Source organism: Schistocerca serialis, chromosome 1 (assembly GCF_023864345.2).
Source record: "Schistocerca serialis cubense isolate TAMUIC-IGC-003099 chromosome 1, iqSchSeri2.2, whole genome shotgun sequence".
NCBI classification, from domain to species: domain Eukaryota; kingdom Metazoa; phylum Arthropoda; class Insecta; order Orthoptera; family Acrididae; genus Schistocerca; species Schistocerca serialis.
The window spans coordinates 920119992-920134171 of NC_064638.1; the positions used below are offsets into that span (position 1 = coordinate 920119992).

The 14180-nt window shown below is 41.9% G+C and overlaps 1 protein-coding gene across 1 annotated transcript in view; it reads right to left on the minus strand.

Moving 5' to 3' along the window:
* LOC126448373 (sodium channel protein Nach-like) overlaps positions 1-14180 on the minus strand; it is a 117658-nt gene that overhangs the window by 71181 nt on the left and 32297 nt on the right. Inside the window, exon 3 of the mRNA XM_050090996.1 lies at positions 3682-3851. Within this exon, the coding sequence (XP_049946953.1) occupies positions 3682-3851 (170 nt within the window). The remainder of the gene's footprint in view (positions 1-3681; positions 3852-14180) is intronic.

Consider the following 14180-nt stretch of genomic DNA (forward strand, 5'->3'; position numbering starts at 1 on the left):
AGTTTCATCTATATCGTCCCTCAATCAGTTGTCATGTTTTATCAATAGCAAATAACTGCTACTGTTTGTGGTTCACGCAATCTTCATATAAAGTTCTAATTCCATTGAACAACATGTCAGTTCCTTTATGTGCTTGAGATACAGAGTGTAAAAGCACTGGTATAAATATTTTTATTGTTTAGAGGAGATAAAAATAGCACTTTTTTATGTAAAAATAATGTATTGGTGTATCATTTCCGCACAAGGATTCTATGAAAGTTTTGACACTAGCGATTGTCAGAGATGATGTTCAAACTGGTGTATGATGAATTTTCCTTTAGAGATCTTGTTGAAAATGTCATCCGTTTAGAATTATAAACTATTGGCATCTGGTTGCTAATGATTGTCTAACCGATTCAGAACAACAAAATATTTCATAAATAACGGTTGCAGCTTCACTGTAGCAAGCAACCATCTCTTCTGGAGGTCTGTTGGTGTCTCATACACCAAATACAAATGCCTGTGCTTTAATATACACAAATAAGGTTTTCAGCAATATCTTGAAAACAATACTCATGACATAGCAGTTTGAATACCATCTCAACATCACTAGCATCAAAATTTTTGTGGATCCTTATTGGGGAAACACTGCATCTGAGATATTTTTTATCACATACAAATGTTTCGTTTTATAACCTTTTTTTAAATTTCCTGAACATGGTTATTTTACTTCATGTATGTATTTTCAATTCGCATTATCTTGACTGAAAGAGATAAGGTTTGCGTTATCCCTCAGCATTTGTTTTCGGCGCCCTTGAGTATGTTTGACTCGAATAAAAAATATCTACCTCCATGAGACTCCAAAAACATGAATATTTGCGCATCTGTTCGTTTTTCCATAGCAACATTATGAAATATCAACACTGCATATGAGATGAATCTCACTGACGATGGAAAGGAATCACTTTCATAACATGCCTTGTGTGTTACATCACCAACACCTGCCAATATATCTTGTAATAAACTAGGACTTGATGTGGAATAATGTTTTTGAGTATACATGTACATGTTCAAAGCAAATTCCATCAGGATATTGAAGTAACGATATGACAACATTCATGCTGCCAAAATGTGACTGGTCCACAATTATCGATTATGTATTGGAGTCAAAAGTGGAGAATTCTTTTTTTCTGTAGTATTTTTCTGTAGTCAATTACTAAATGGCAGTGAAAAGGGTGCTTCATCCATCTAATCGTTATTATGATTAGCAGGCAATGTATTTTATAGAAAGAAAATAAAATTACTTTCATTTTTTTATTTGCTGCACATATATACTTCATAATTTTTTGTACATAGATGCGTACATGAACATGCCTAAATATAATAGTAGTTCTGTGCATACATCTGGCATAGCAGTCATACATATTATTTTGTATTGAAGTGCCACATGAGCCAAACTTCTGGGAAACAGCTTCTTCCAATTGTTGTCAGATCTGTTCTTTAAGCTTCAGCAAAGTCTTCAATGATTTCTCATAGAAGCTGTGGCAAGCAGCTGACATATGCCAACCAGTTGTGGATGTGTTCATCAACAACATTCTGGATGGCTCATCTCGTGTATGTTAACTTCTTAGATGCACTTTGGAAAAAAAGCAGTGCCATTTCACAATGGAGTTCCACACTATCGTGATTTCAGCTTTATAGCCATTCTCAAGTGCAATGTGAAATCTTTAAAAAGTCCGACGTGCCTAAATGACATGTCGTCGTCTAAATAACATTCATTTGGTCTTATTTCGACGATGTTATGTCATTTAGGCAGGGCAGATACCTTTCGGGATTTCATATTGCTCTTGACAGTGGTTACAAACCCGAAATCATGATTGTGTGAAATAAGGGAATACACATTTATAGTCAAATGGAGGAAATTTATTTCAAAATGTTCAACATGACTGTGGTCCCCCACGAAGGAAAATTTTGATAGTTTTTGTTCATGTGTACTCTGTGTGTCATCTGCAGTACTATAGATTTTCATTGTTCATGGGAAGCACTGCTGCATATCGTGTGCTTATCCAGACTTGCTGTGACAGTCTGAGCATTTCTGTTGAGCATGGCTGCAATGAACATCGAATTTTCACGATGATGAAGCCACTCATTACTGAATAACGCGACCTTATTACTGCAATACCAATGATTTTTTAAAACCACCATTGGGCTGAAGAGATGTTCTGATGCAATTCCATCAAGAACTCATTTATTGTCGGTGGCGTTAATAGTGAACATCGAGCTAAAGAGTGATACTATAGCCACTGGCGTTTCAGACTGTGATTTTGTCAGAGATGATGTCACCTGCACTAATGGCAACATTGACGTATAAACTCGAATAACAGCACATAGACACACACACACACACACGCACACACGCATATGTATACAATATTGACAATCTATGCAACAACTAATACTTATCTTCTATCTGCACTGTTTTCTTCCTGTGGTACAACAAATGCAAATGCTGCAGGTGCATGATTCGTGTTTACAGCACGGTGGCTCATATGTAAATGAAAACTTTTTTCCCAGCGAGTGGTTATTACTATTACTAGTGCATTGTGTCCAACCTGCTGCAACTTTTTAAAAATGTTCAATATCTTTATTCTTGCAGTGCATGCAGACATAGAATCTCTGTGACCCATTTAACCTTTAAAACTAGGCTACCGTGACAGATACATCATAATGGCGTTGTTAGTATTTCCTGATATATGTGAAACAGTGTAAGGTGTGCATGCGTGTATGTAAATATGTGTGTGTGTGTGTGTGTGTGTGTATGTGTGTGTGTGTGTGTACGTAATGTGGAGGTACACACCCTTCGAGGGGTGGACCAGTGACAAGGTGGCATGTGGTCGTTATGGACATGCATGTGAGAAAGGGCAGATGTTCCCTTCCACCGCAGCCCAGGAGTGACCTTGGCATGTGGCGTTTGTCCCCATCCAGCTAGTGCGGCCCCTGCGGTTTGTCTCTTCCCTGACCGGCTGACTGCAGATGCAGGGGCAGATAACCTGTAGCTCTCACGCCGTTTGCTTTTGCTGGTGTATGTAGCTCCACACAGTACTCACACAGAAGCTGTTAGCAATGAAATTATCATAAAAATAATAGGAAACAAAACACCATTCTGGGAACGTTTATGGTGGAGCAGCAGTGCTTCAAAATTGTTTGTTATGTGGTATCAAGGATAAAAAAGTGCTTAAATAAAGTGAAAAAACCTGCTTTTTAAGAGAGCAGGATGCTCCAAAATTGAGCACATATACAATGGAAGGAGGGTGGGGATGGAGAAGTGGGAGGTGAAGGCATTGAGGAATGGTGAAGACCTGCGTAACTCCTTTACTCACACAGCCATATATAGTACTGCCTACACGAAATACTATGGAGAATTATAAGAAATTAGTTTGGTAATGTCATATTCGCAATTTTCAATTGCTCATTCCATCAACACTTTTCACATCAATGATTTAGACTCAATTTTAAGGATGCAAGGTGCTCCAGAATCCAGATTTTACTTTTATAATAGATAATTTTTGTATACCTCAATTTATGCAAAGCAGTGCAGTTGTAAGCCACCTGAAGACCATACATTCACACTGTAACTGGCGTTATTCACACGTTCTTTTAGCATAATTGGAAATATAGCTTCTCGTGAATACGTTGATAAACTAACCTGCTTCATTACGCTCCCCAGCGTGTAGTTTTTGGCCATAAGGAAGGTCTGCACCGCTATGGCGTCCTCAGACACGGATGTGGATTCCTCTGGCAGTGCCATGTCTACCATATTGAAGAGGAACTGATTGTACGCCTGTTTGCTGAGGCCCGCTGACTCTAAGCCCCTGTACAAGAAAGAGAATCTCACTGGTAGAAACTTTGAAGAATCAGTCAAGATAGCTTGATACATACTGAGGGTAACATTTTTTCACAGAGAGACAATAGATAGGTCTAACGATGTGTCTGTTGGAGACCTTTACCATATTTGACGAGCTGCAGCCAAAGTATGAAAAGAAAGCTGTGAAAAGTAGAAATATAGCGCACAAAATGTTAGCTACTCCCTTAAAAATACACAGTTTTCATTTTGAAGCTTTGCAGATGGTAGACCTGGTACCGAGCGGTTACATGTCTCTCCTCATTTCTTTATTTTATATCCTGGGCCTAAGCTTCGCACTTAGACCCATGACAGCTTCCATCATAAATGTTGTCAGTAAAGTAAAACAGCAGATATCGAAGCCCCCAAGTGATGCCAAGCAATAAAGTAGCCAGAACACTTGCCGCATTACATTTCTCTGTTTCCATCTGTTTCAATACAGTGCCACCAGAAAGGACTACTGTCTGAGAGTTTTAGAGAAAACAAGATATTGGCATATTACCCACCTACAAGGAGAACGAAAGTATCTTTCAGGTTCAAATGGTTCAAATGGGTCTACGTACTGAGACTTAACATCTGAGGCCATCAGTCACCTAGACTTAGAACTATTTAAACCTAACTGACCTAAGGACATCGCACACATCCCTGCTCGAGGCAGGATGATCCGAAACTGCGACCGTAGCAGCAGCGCGGTTCCGGGAGGAACCTCTAATTCGCGTACCTCTACATCTCCATTTAAACAGCTACTCGACAAGACAGGTTAGAAGAAAATCCTGGACATCTTCAACAAGAGTTCTCTTCCACCTAGACCCATTAAGAATTCGCTCCAGCTGGTTGCTCGTTCTCTATAACATTGTGGCCTAACAAAAATCCACAACTTTGAGTGTCCCCTTCACCCCATTATACGTGGCGTATATGCGCTTACCTATGTCGTAGCTAAATATCTTATATATTTCTCTGACCACTCGTACGCAAATTTGACCACCATATTTGTAACTATGAGTAATTTAGAGGTCGCCTGAAAACGCTCCGGCAGCTGTGGCCGAGCGGTTCTAGGCGCTTCCTCCCGGAACCGCGCTGCTGCTACGCTCGCAGTTTCGGATCATCCTGCCTCGAGCAGGGATGTGTGCTATGTCCTTAGGTCAGTTAGGTTTAAATAGTTCTAAGTCTAGGTGACTGATGGCCTCAGATGTTAAGTCTCATAGTACGTAGACCCATTTGAACCATTTAAACCTGAAAACGCTCGCCTGAGCCATCAGATCTCGTAGTTTTGACATTTTATTGTTATTTACAAAAATTCTTTTAGAGGATCCTCTTACATTCAGAGGCAGCAAGTTTGAGGAAGACATTACAGCGCTTCTAAAACATGTTCCAACTTCAACTTACTTTTTATTCAGTCACAAATACTTAGAACATGGTAATTGGAAGCCCTCTTCTCTGTGTTGGCCAATGATCTTATGGAGGATTTTGAATAAAAAAATTACTACAGTCACCATCGTTAAAACTTGACTTTCAGCGGTGTCTAAACGACATGTTTGTAGTATGGCCTCCTGGAACCGAAAAAAGTCGACCATGTTTCGTCTGCATGTAAAATTTCTTCATCCGAATGTTCAGGTTATCAAATGGTTCAAATGGCTCTGATCACTATGGGACATAACAGCTGTGGTCATCAGTCCCCTAGAACTTAGAACTACTTAAACCTAACTAACCTAAGGACATCACACACATCCATGCCCGAGGCAGGATTCGAACCTGCGACCGTAGCAGTCGCGCGGTTCCGGACTGCGCGCCTAGAACCGCGAGACCACCGCGGCCGGCTTTCAGGTTATCATGAAGGTCGAGAATCACGATACAAAGTAAAGCTGAAGGAACACTGGGACAATCTGGTATCGCAAACCTACTGACAGGAATTTATATTTACTTGTTGTTACCAACCTGCACAACGTTATAGTGTACTGTGCTCTCTGATTCACCGAGAACGCGTAGTCGTAGATCCTGATAGCCTGTAGAGTGATTTTCAACACCTCTGGACAATTCTCCGTCAGAAAAGCCACTGGGAAAGACAAAGTCATCGCTCATTCCAGCGAAAACGAGTTTAGCCGAGGTAAGAGAATGAAGACATCAGGTAGGGCATTCGAAGATCAGTGTTGGTACTGAGGCGGCTGTAGTTAATGAAACCACAACAGCCTGTACCTGTAGAAGCAATCACAATCCTGCAGCCCTGGGTGAATCATCTCATACGCCTAGAGTGGAAAGGTCAGTAGCCGTAGAACGTAATAATGTTAACGACGCTAATGAGTACTTCCGATCGACGGACAAGAAGAAGCTAAACATTGCTAATAGGATCGATCATTAGATGAAATTAGCAGGAACGGTGTTAAGTATCTTCTTGTTTGCCGATCGGGAAGATTAATAGCCTCGTTAAAATTTCTGTCTCAAATCAGTAACCGTGGCATTCTAGGTTAAACACCTATAACTGCAAAGATTATTTTGAACGAGAGACTTTTAAAACAATTCAACATTTTATTTATTTGGAATGTAATATCTCATATAATTACTACAGAGATATAATAATAATTTAGGAAGCTACCAGGCAAAGAGTGGAACAATTCAAAGGACACTGAAAACAGCGGGGATCGTTACACAGCTGAATCTGTACAAGATGATGGCAGTGAAACGGGGGCATTAGCTTGGACCACAGGCATAAACAATCCACAGAAATAAAAAAAAAGCGAAACAACGACACACTCGAAGGAATTGTGCGAATGGGACGGAAATCGGTAGATATGATGTACGGATAAAGACAAACAAATTATCATATTTTCACAAAAATTGGATGATTTATACAACTGAAAGAGCTTCAAAAATTGAGCAAGACAATAATACGTTGATTCCTTAAGCGAGCAATTATTTGCCTTGGCATTGAATGATAGAGTTGTTGGACGTCCACCCGCGGAACACCATGTCAAATTGAGTCCAACTGGCGCGTTAGATCGTCAAAATCCCTACTGGTTAGAGGGTTCTGTCCATAATGCTCCAAACCATCTCAATCGAGGAGATATCTTGCTGGCTAAACTATGTTTTGGAAAACACAAAGACAAGGAATATAAACTTTCACAGTGTGCGGGCAGGCATTTTCTTCCTGAAATGTAAGCCCAGGATGGCTTGCCACGAAGGTAACAGATCAGGTACAGAGTTTCGTCGAGGTACTGCTGTGCTGTCAGTGTGCTGCGGATGACAACCAAAGTGGTCCAGCTATGAAATGAACTGGATCCCGTGCCATCACACCTGGTTGTCGGGCTGTATGGTGGGCGAGTCAGGCTGGTATGCCACCACTGTCCAGGGTGGTCATCGTGCCTGTGTTCGAAGCGGGACTCACCTCCGAAGACAATTCTACTCCAGCCAGTGAGATTCCAGTCCGAAGACGTGTATGAAGAGGATCCGGGCAGCGGTGGGATACCACCATGACTGTGGCCCGTCATACGACGACTATCAGAGCTACATGAGCTGTATAATGGAATGATGACACTGAACATTTGTGCCAAACCGGGACTCAAAGCCGGATTTCCCGCTTATTGCGAGCAGCCGCCTTACCTTTACGCTATCCGAGTACGACTCACGGCCAGACCAAACTTCCATATGTAGTCACGCACGTGTCTACAACTCGTACTCGTACATCCATCATGTGTATTCCCGTACAGGAGAGACATTTCAATTTAAAGTCGCGTGCTCGTTGTCAGCTGATAAATGCGATATTGCAGTGCCTTTGTTACTCCAAATTACGAGGCAATACTCCTTTGAACATGCGTGCATGGGCAAAAAGGAGACACGGCAGCGACTAAAGCCGTTACGAAATACATGGAATATAATCGCAGATGCAAATATGGAATATCATCAGCAGTAATCCCGCTTATTGCGGCAGTCGTCTTACCGTTAGGATATCCGAGCACGACTCATGGCCAGAGCCAGACATACATACGATGTCAGCCTTGTGTCTGCAACCTGTACTCATACATTCATTATGTACGAGGGCGAGTCAAATGAAAACCTTAAATATTTTGTAAATATTATTTATTGTGCGAAGTGGTACAAACCTGTATCACTTTTCAACATAATCTCCCCCACGCTCGTTGCAAATCCTCCAGCGCTTACAAAGTGCATAAATTCCTTTAGAAAAAAAAAATTCTTTTGGTAGTCCACGCAACCACTCATGCAATGCGTGGCGTACCTCTTCATCAGAACGGAACTTCTTTCTTCCCATTGCGTCTTTGAGTGGTCCAAACATATGTACCCGTGGTCTAGGGGTAGCGTCTTTGATTCATAATCAAAAAACATATTCGATCCCGAGTCCGATCCCCGCCACTGCCTAAATTTTGATAAATAATCAGCTTTGGCGGCCGAAGACTTCCGGCATAAGAAGTCAGCCTCATTCTGCCAACGGCCTTGTCAAAGAGGGCGGAGGAGCGAATAGAGGTTCAGGGCATTCTCTTGTCCTAGGGGTGGGAAATTGCCCCTAAAGGCGGAAGAATCAGCAATGATCAACGACATGAGGACGCAGAAGGCAATGGAAACCACTGCATTAAAGACACGTAACGTGTATCCACAGGACATGTGGCCTGTAATTGAACAAGGGTCATGATGATCTCTCCATTGGCAAAAGATTCCGGAATAGTCCCCATTCGGATCTCCGGGAGGGGACTGCCAAGGGGGAGGTTACCATGAGAAAAAGACTGAATAATCTACGAAAGGATAGCGTTCTACGAGTCGGGGCGTGGAATGTCAGAAGCTTGTACGTGATAGGGAATTTAGAAAATCTGAAAAGGGAAATGCAAAGGCTCAATCTAGATACAGTAGGGGTCAGTGAAGTGAAGTGGAAGGAAGACAAGGATTTCTGGTCAGATGAGTATCGGGTAATATCAACAGCAGCAGAAAATGGTATAACAGGTGTAGGATTCGTTATGAATAGGAAGGTAGGGCAGAGGGTGTGTTACTGTGAACAGTTCAGTGACCGGGTTGTTCTAACCAGAATCGACAGCAGACCTACACCGACAACGATAGTTCAGGTATACATGCCGACGTCGCAAGCTGGAGATGAACAGATAAAGAAAGTGTATGAGGATATTGATAGGGTAATGCAGTACGTAAAGGTGAACGAAAATCTAATAGTCATGGGCGACTGGAATGCAGTTGTAGGGGAAGAAGTAGAAGAAAAGGTTACAGGAGAATATGGGCTTGGGACAAGGAATGAAAGAGGAGAAAGACTAATTGAGTTCTGTAACAAGTTTCAGCTAGTAATAGCGAATACCCTGTTCAAGAATCACAAGAGGAGGAGGTATACTTGGAAAAGGCCGGGAGATACGGGAAGATTTCAATTAGATTACATCATGGTCAGACAGAGATTCCGAAATCAGATACTGGATTGTAAGACGTACCCAGGAGCAGATATAGACTCAGATCGCAATATAGTAGTGATGAAGAATAGGCTGAAGTTCAAGACATTAGTCAGGAAGAATCAATACGCAAAGAAGTAGGATACGGAAGTACTAAGGAGTGACGAGATACGTTTGAAGTTCTCTAACGCTGTAGATACAGTAATAAGGAATAGCGCAGTAGGCAGTACAGTTGAAGAGGAATGGACATCTCTAAAAAGGGCCATCACAGAAGTTGGGAAGGAAAACATAGGTACAAAGAAGGTAGCTCTGAAGAAACCATGGGTAACAGAAGAAATACTTCAGTTGATTGATGAAAGGAGGAAGTACAAACATGTTCCGGGAAAATCAGGAATACAGAAATACAAGTCGCTGAGGAATGAAATAAATAGGAAGTGCTGGGAAACTAAGACGAAATGGCTGCAGGAAAAATGTGAAGACATCGAAAAAGATACGATTGTTGGAAGGACAGGCTCAGCATACAGGAAAGTCAAAACAACCTTTGGTGACATTAAAAGCAACGGTGGTAACATTAAGAGTGCAACGGGAATTCCACTGTTAAATGCAGAGGAGATAGCAGATAGGTGGAAAGAATACATTGAAAGTCTCTATGAGGGTGAAGATTTGTCTGATGTGATAGAAGAAGAAACAGGAGTCGATTTAGAAGAGATAGGGGATCCAGTATTAGAATCGGAATTTAAAAGAGTTTTGGATGACTTACGGTCAAATAAGGCAGAAGGGATAGATAACATTCCATCAGAATTTCTAAAATCATTGGGGGAAGTGGCAACAAAACGACTATTCACGTTGGTGTGTAGAATATATGAGTCTGGCGATATACCATCTGACTTTCGGAAAAACATCATCCACACAATTCCGAAGACGGCAAGAGCTGACAAGTGCGAGAATTATCGCACAATCAGCTTAACAGCTCATGCATCGAAGCTGCTTACAAGAATAATATACAGAAGAATGGAAAAGAAAATTGAGAATGCGCTAGGTGACGATCAGTTTGGCTTTAGGAAAAGTAAAGGGACGAGAGAGGCAATTCTGACGTTACGGCTAATAATGGAAGCAATTCTAAAGAAAAATCAAGATACTTTCATGGGATTTGTCGACCTGGAAAAAGCGTTCAACAATATAAAATGGTGCAAGCTGTTCGAGATTCTGAAAAAAGTGGGGGTAAGCTATAGGGAGAGACGGGTCATATACAATATGTACAACAACCAAGAGGGAATAATAAGAGTGGACGACCAAGAACGAAGTGCTCGTTTTAAGAAGGGTGTAAGACAAGGCTGTAGCCTTTCGCCCCTACTCTTCAATCTGTACGTCGAGGAAGCAATGATGGAAATAAAAGAAAGGTTCAGGAGTGTAATTAAAATACAAGGTGAAAGGATATCAATGATACGATTCGTTGATGGCATTGCTATCCTGAGTGAAAGTGAAGAAGAATTAAATGAGCTGCTGAACGGAATGAACACTCTAATGAGTACACAGTATGGTTTGAGAGTAAATCGGAGAAAGACGAAGGTAATGAGAAGTAGTAGAAATGAGAACAGCGAGAAACTTAACATTAGGATTGATGGTCACGAAGTCAATGAAGTTAAGGAATTCTGCTACCTAGGCAGTAAAATAACCAATGACGGACGAAGCAAGGAGGACGTCAAAAGCAGACTCGCTATGGCAAAAACGGCATTTCTGGCCAATAGAAGTCTACTAATATCAAATACCGGTCTTAATTTGAGGAAGAAATTTCTGAGGATGTGCGTCTGGAGTACAACATTGTATGGTAGTGAAACATGGACTGTGGGAAAACCGGAACAGAAGAGAATGGAAGCATTTGAGATATGGTGCTATAGAGGAATGTTGAAAATTAGGTGGACTGATAATGTAAGGAATGAGGAGGTTCTACGCAGAATCGGAGAGGAAAGGAATATGTGGAAAACACTGATAAGGAGAAGGAACAGGATGATAGGACATCTGCTAAGACGTGAGGGAATGACTTCCATGGTACTAGAGGGAGGTGTAATTGAGGACGTAGGTTGCAAGTGCTACTCTGAGATGAAGAGGTTAGCACAGGAAAGGAATTCGTGGCGGGCCGCATCAAACCAGTCAGTAGACTGACGAAAAAAAAAAAAAAAAAAAAAAAAAAAAAAAAAAAAAAAAAAAAAGTTTGGAAATCGCATGGGGCAGGGTCTGGTGAGTATGGTGGATGAGGAAGACACTCAACTGTTGTACGGGCAGTGTGGGGCCTTGCATTGTCATGTTGCAAAAGGACACCTGCTGACAGCAATCCACGTCGCTTTGATTTGATTGCAGGCCGCAGATGATTTTTTAGGAGACCTGTGTGTGATGCACTGGTGACGGTGGTCCCTCTAGGCATGTAATGCTCCAAAATGACGCCTTTTTCGTGCCTGTTGATGGTTCTGTTCGAAACTTCTTTGGTTTTGGTGATGAGGAATGGCGCCATTCCTTGCTCGCTGCCGGCTGGTGTGGCCTTGCGGTTCTAGGCGCTTCAGTCTGGAACCGCGTGACCGCTACGGTCGCAGGTTTGAGTCCTGCCTCGGGCATGGATGTGTGTGATGTCCTTAGGTTAGTTAGGTTTAAGTTGTTCTAAGTTCTAGGGGACTGATGACCACAGATGTTAAGTCCCTTAGTGCTCAGAGCCATTTGAACCATTTGAACCTTGCTCGCTTCTCTTCGTTTCCGGTTGGTAGAAGTGAATCCAGGTTTCGTCCCCAGCAACGATTCTTGCAAGGAAACCATCACCTTCTCGTTCAAAGCGCCAAAGAAGTCCTCACAAGCATCAACACGTCTTTCTCTCATTTGAGGAGTAAGCTGCCGTGGCACCCATCTAGCAAACACTTTGTGAAACTGGAGCACATCATGCGCTATGTGGTGTGCTGAGCCATGACTAATCTGTAAACATGCTAATATGTCATTCAGTGCCACTTAGCGGTTTTCCTTCACTATGGCTTCAGCAGTTGCAATGTTCTGTGGAGTTACAACCCGTTGTGTCTGACCTGGACGAGGAGCATCTTCCAGTGAAGTCACACCATTTGCGAACTTTGCACTCCATTCGTAGACTTGCTGCTGTGACAAACATGCATCACCGTGCTGAAACTTCATTCGTCTATGAATTTCAGTAGGTTTCACATCTTCACTACTCAAAAACCGAATAACAGAACGATGTTCTTCCATGGTGCAAGTCGCAAGTGGGGCGGCCATCTTTATACTGATACTGCGACGGTATGAGTGCATCTGCACTACGCTGCCGCCTACAGGCCATTCTGCACGCTGTTTGTAGCACGCTTACCAATTTACAGGATAACGGCGTGAAATTTCTATTTGTTATCGCAAATTAAAGGTTTTCATTTGACTCACCCTAGTATATTCTCGCACAGGGAAGACTCGTACTTGAAGGTCGCTAGCCCAGCATCGGCAGATAAATATGATGTTGCAGTGCCAGTGTTATTCCGAATTGTCTGTGAGGAACGAAGAGTTTCTGAATTCATGAAAAGAGTTGTGTTTTAGAGATGATTAGTCATACCAAAGTTTTATACCAAGTCTGTATCAAGATATTTTTTTAAAGAATGTTCTCTACACGTAACTTGTACTTATTTTATAGATAAGTATCGTGATTTTATTACATTTTACGTTGCCGGATGGTCGCAAGAGATTTTATTGGCTGCTTACTCTATTTCATGAATCGTTTCTGAAGGATTCGCCTTTTCAAAGAGTACAGAGTACCTAGTACAGAACTTCAGTCTTGTATCTGGCTGTGCCAGAAGAGAAACGAGTAACTGTGGGAAAAAGTGTTTGGCAGTGAGACACCGGTCAGTTGAACCAAATATCCGACCTTGGCGAATCTCGTACAGGTGAATCCGAAAGAAGATGATAACGATAACAGCGTCGAAGAAATATAAAAACTTGTCTTTTGTCTCTTTCCTTTCTAAGGTTTTTGGCTGGAGGTTACAGCGCCACACTTAACTAATGCAGTGGCTAATCAACGCGGTTTTCTCTGTTATACCAGTTTGAACCCATCTCTCCTGAATTTTTATTATTTAAAACAAGCTGCGGAATTGACATAATACAATTTGTGTATATATGTAACTGTAAGTGTGTGTGTGCGTGTGTGTGTATCAGGGACAATTCTGACAAATTTATAACGTTTCTTCCTTCTTTTCTTTCCTTTTTCTTTTTCTTTCTTTTTTTTTCGAACCATCAGTTTTGGACGCTTTTGATGTAGCCCACCACGAATTCTTTTCTTGTGCCAACCTCTTTATCTCAGAGCAGCTCTTGCACCCACCCTCATCAATTACAAGTCGGAAGTATTCCAGTTTCTGCCTTCCTTTGCAAATAAAGCCAATAGAAAATAATAGTGGCTATAGTAACATCGTATGTATTTAGTGAGGTGCAAAAATCACTAGAGTTAGACTGCACTAGATTACACATTATGCTACGCACCATAATTCTATTCTGTACGTTTGACCTGCAGGCTTACCTTTGCAGAGCTGGTACGTATATGTACGAGCGCGTTCACTTTAGAGGTGATGCTTAAAGCGACCACCTTGCACTGGCAAACACTTCGCCACCGCTCGCTGGACTATACGTTGCTGGACCATACGCAACACATCTCCATCCACCATTGCCGAAGCGGCATGCACGCGAGCTATTAGGTCGTGAACGTCCAGGGATGGAGAACCATAAACTTGTTTCTTTAAGTGTGGCTGCAAATAAAGATATAATGTATTAAGGTCCGGGAAACCTGGGGACCAATTATTGGCCCTCCACGACCATTCCATTTATCTGGACCATTCATTCCAAACGTGTGGCGGTGTACCATCATGCTGAAAACATAGCTGTCGCCG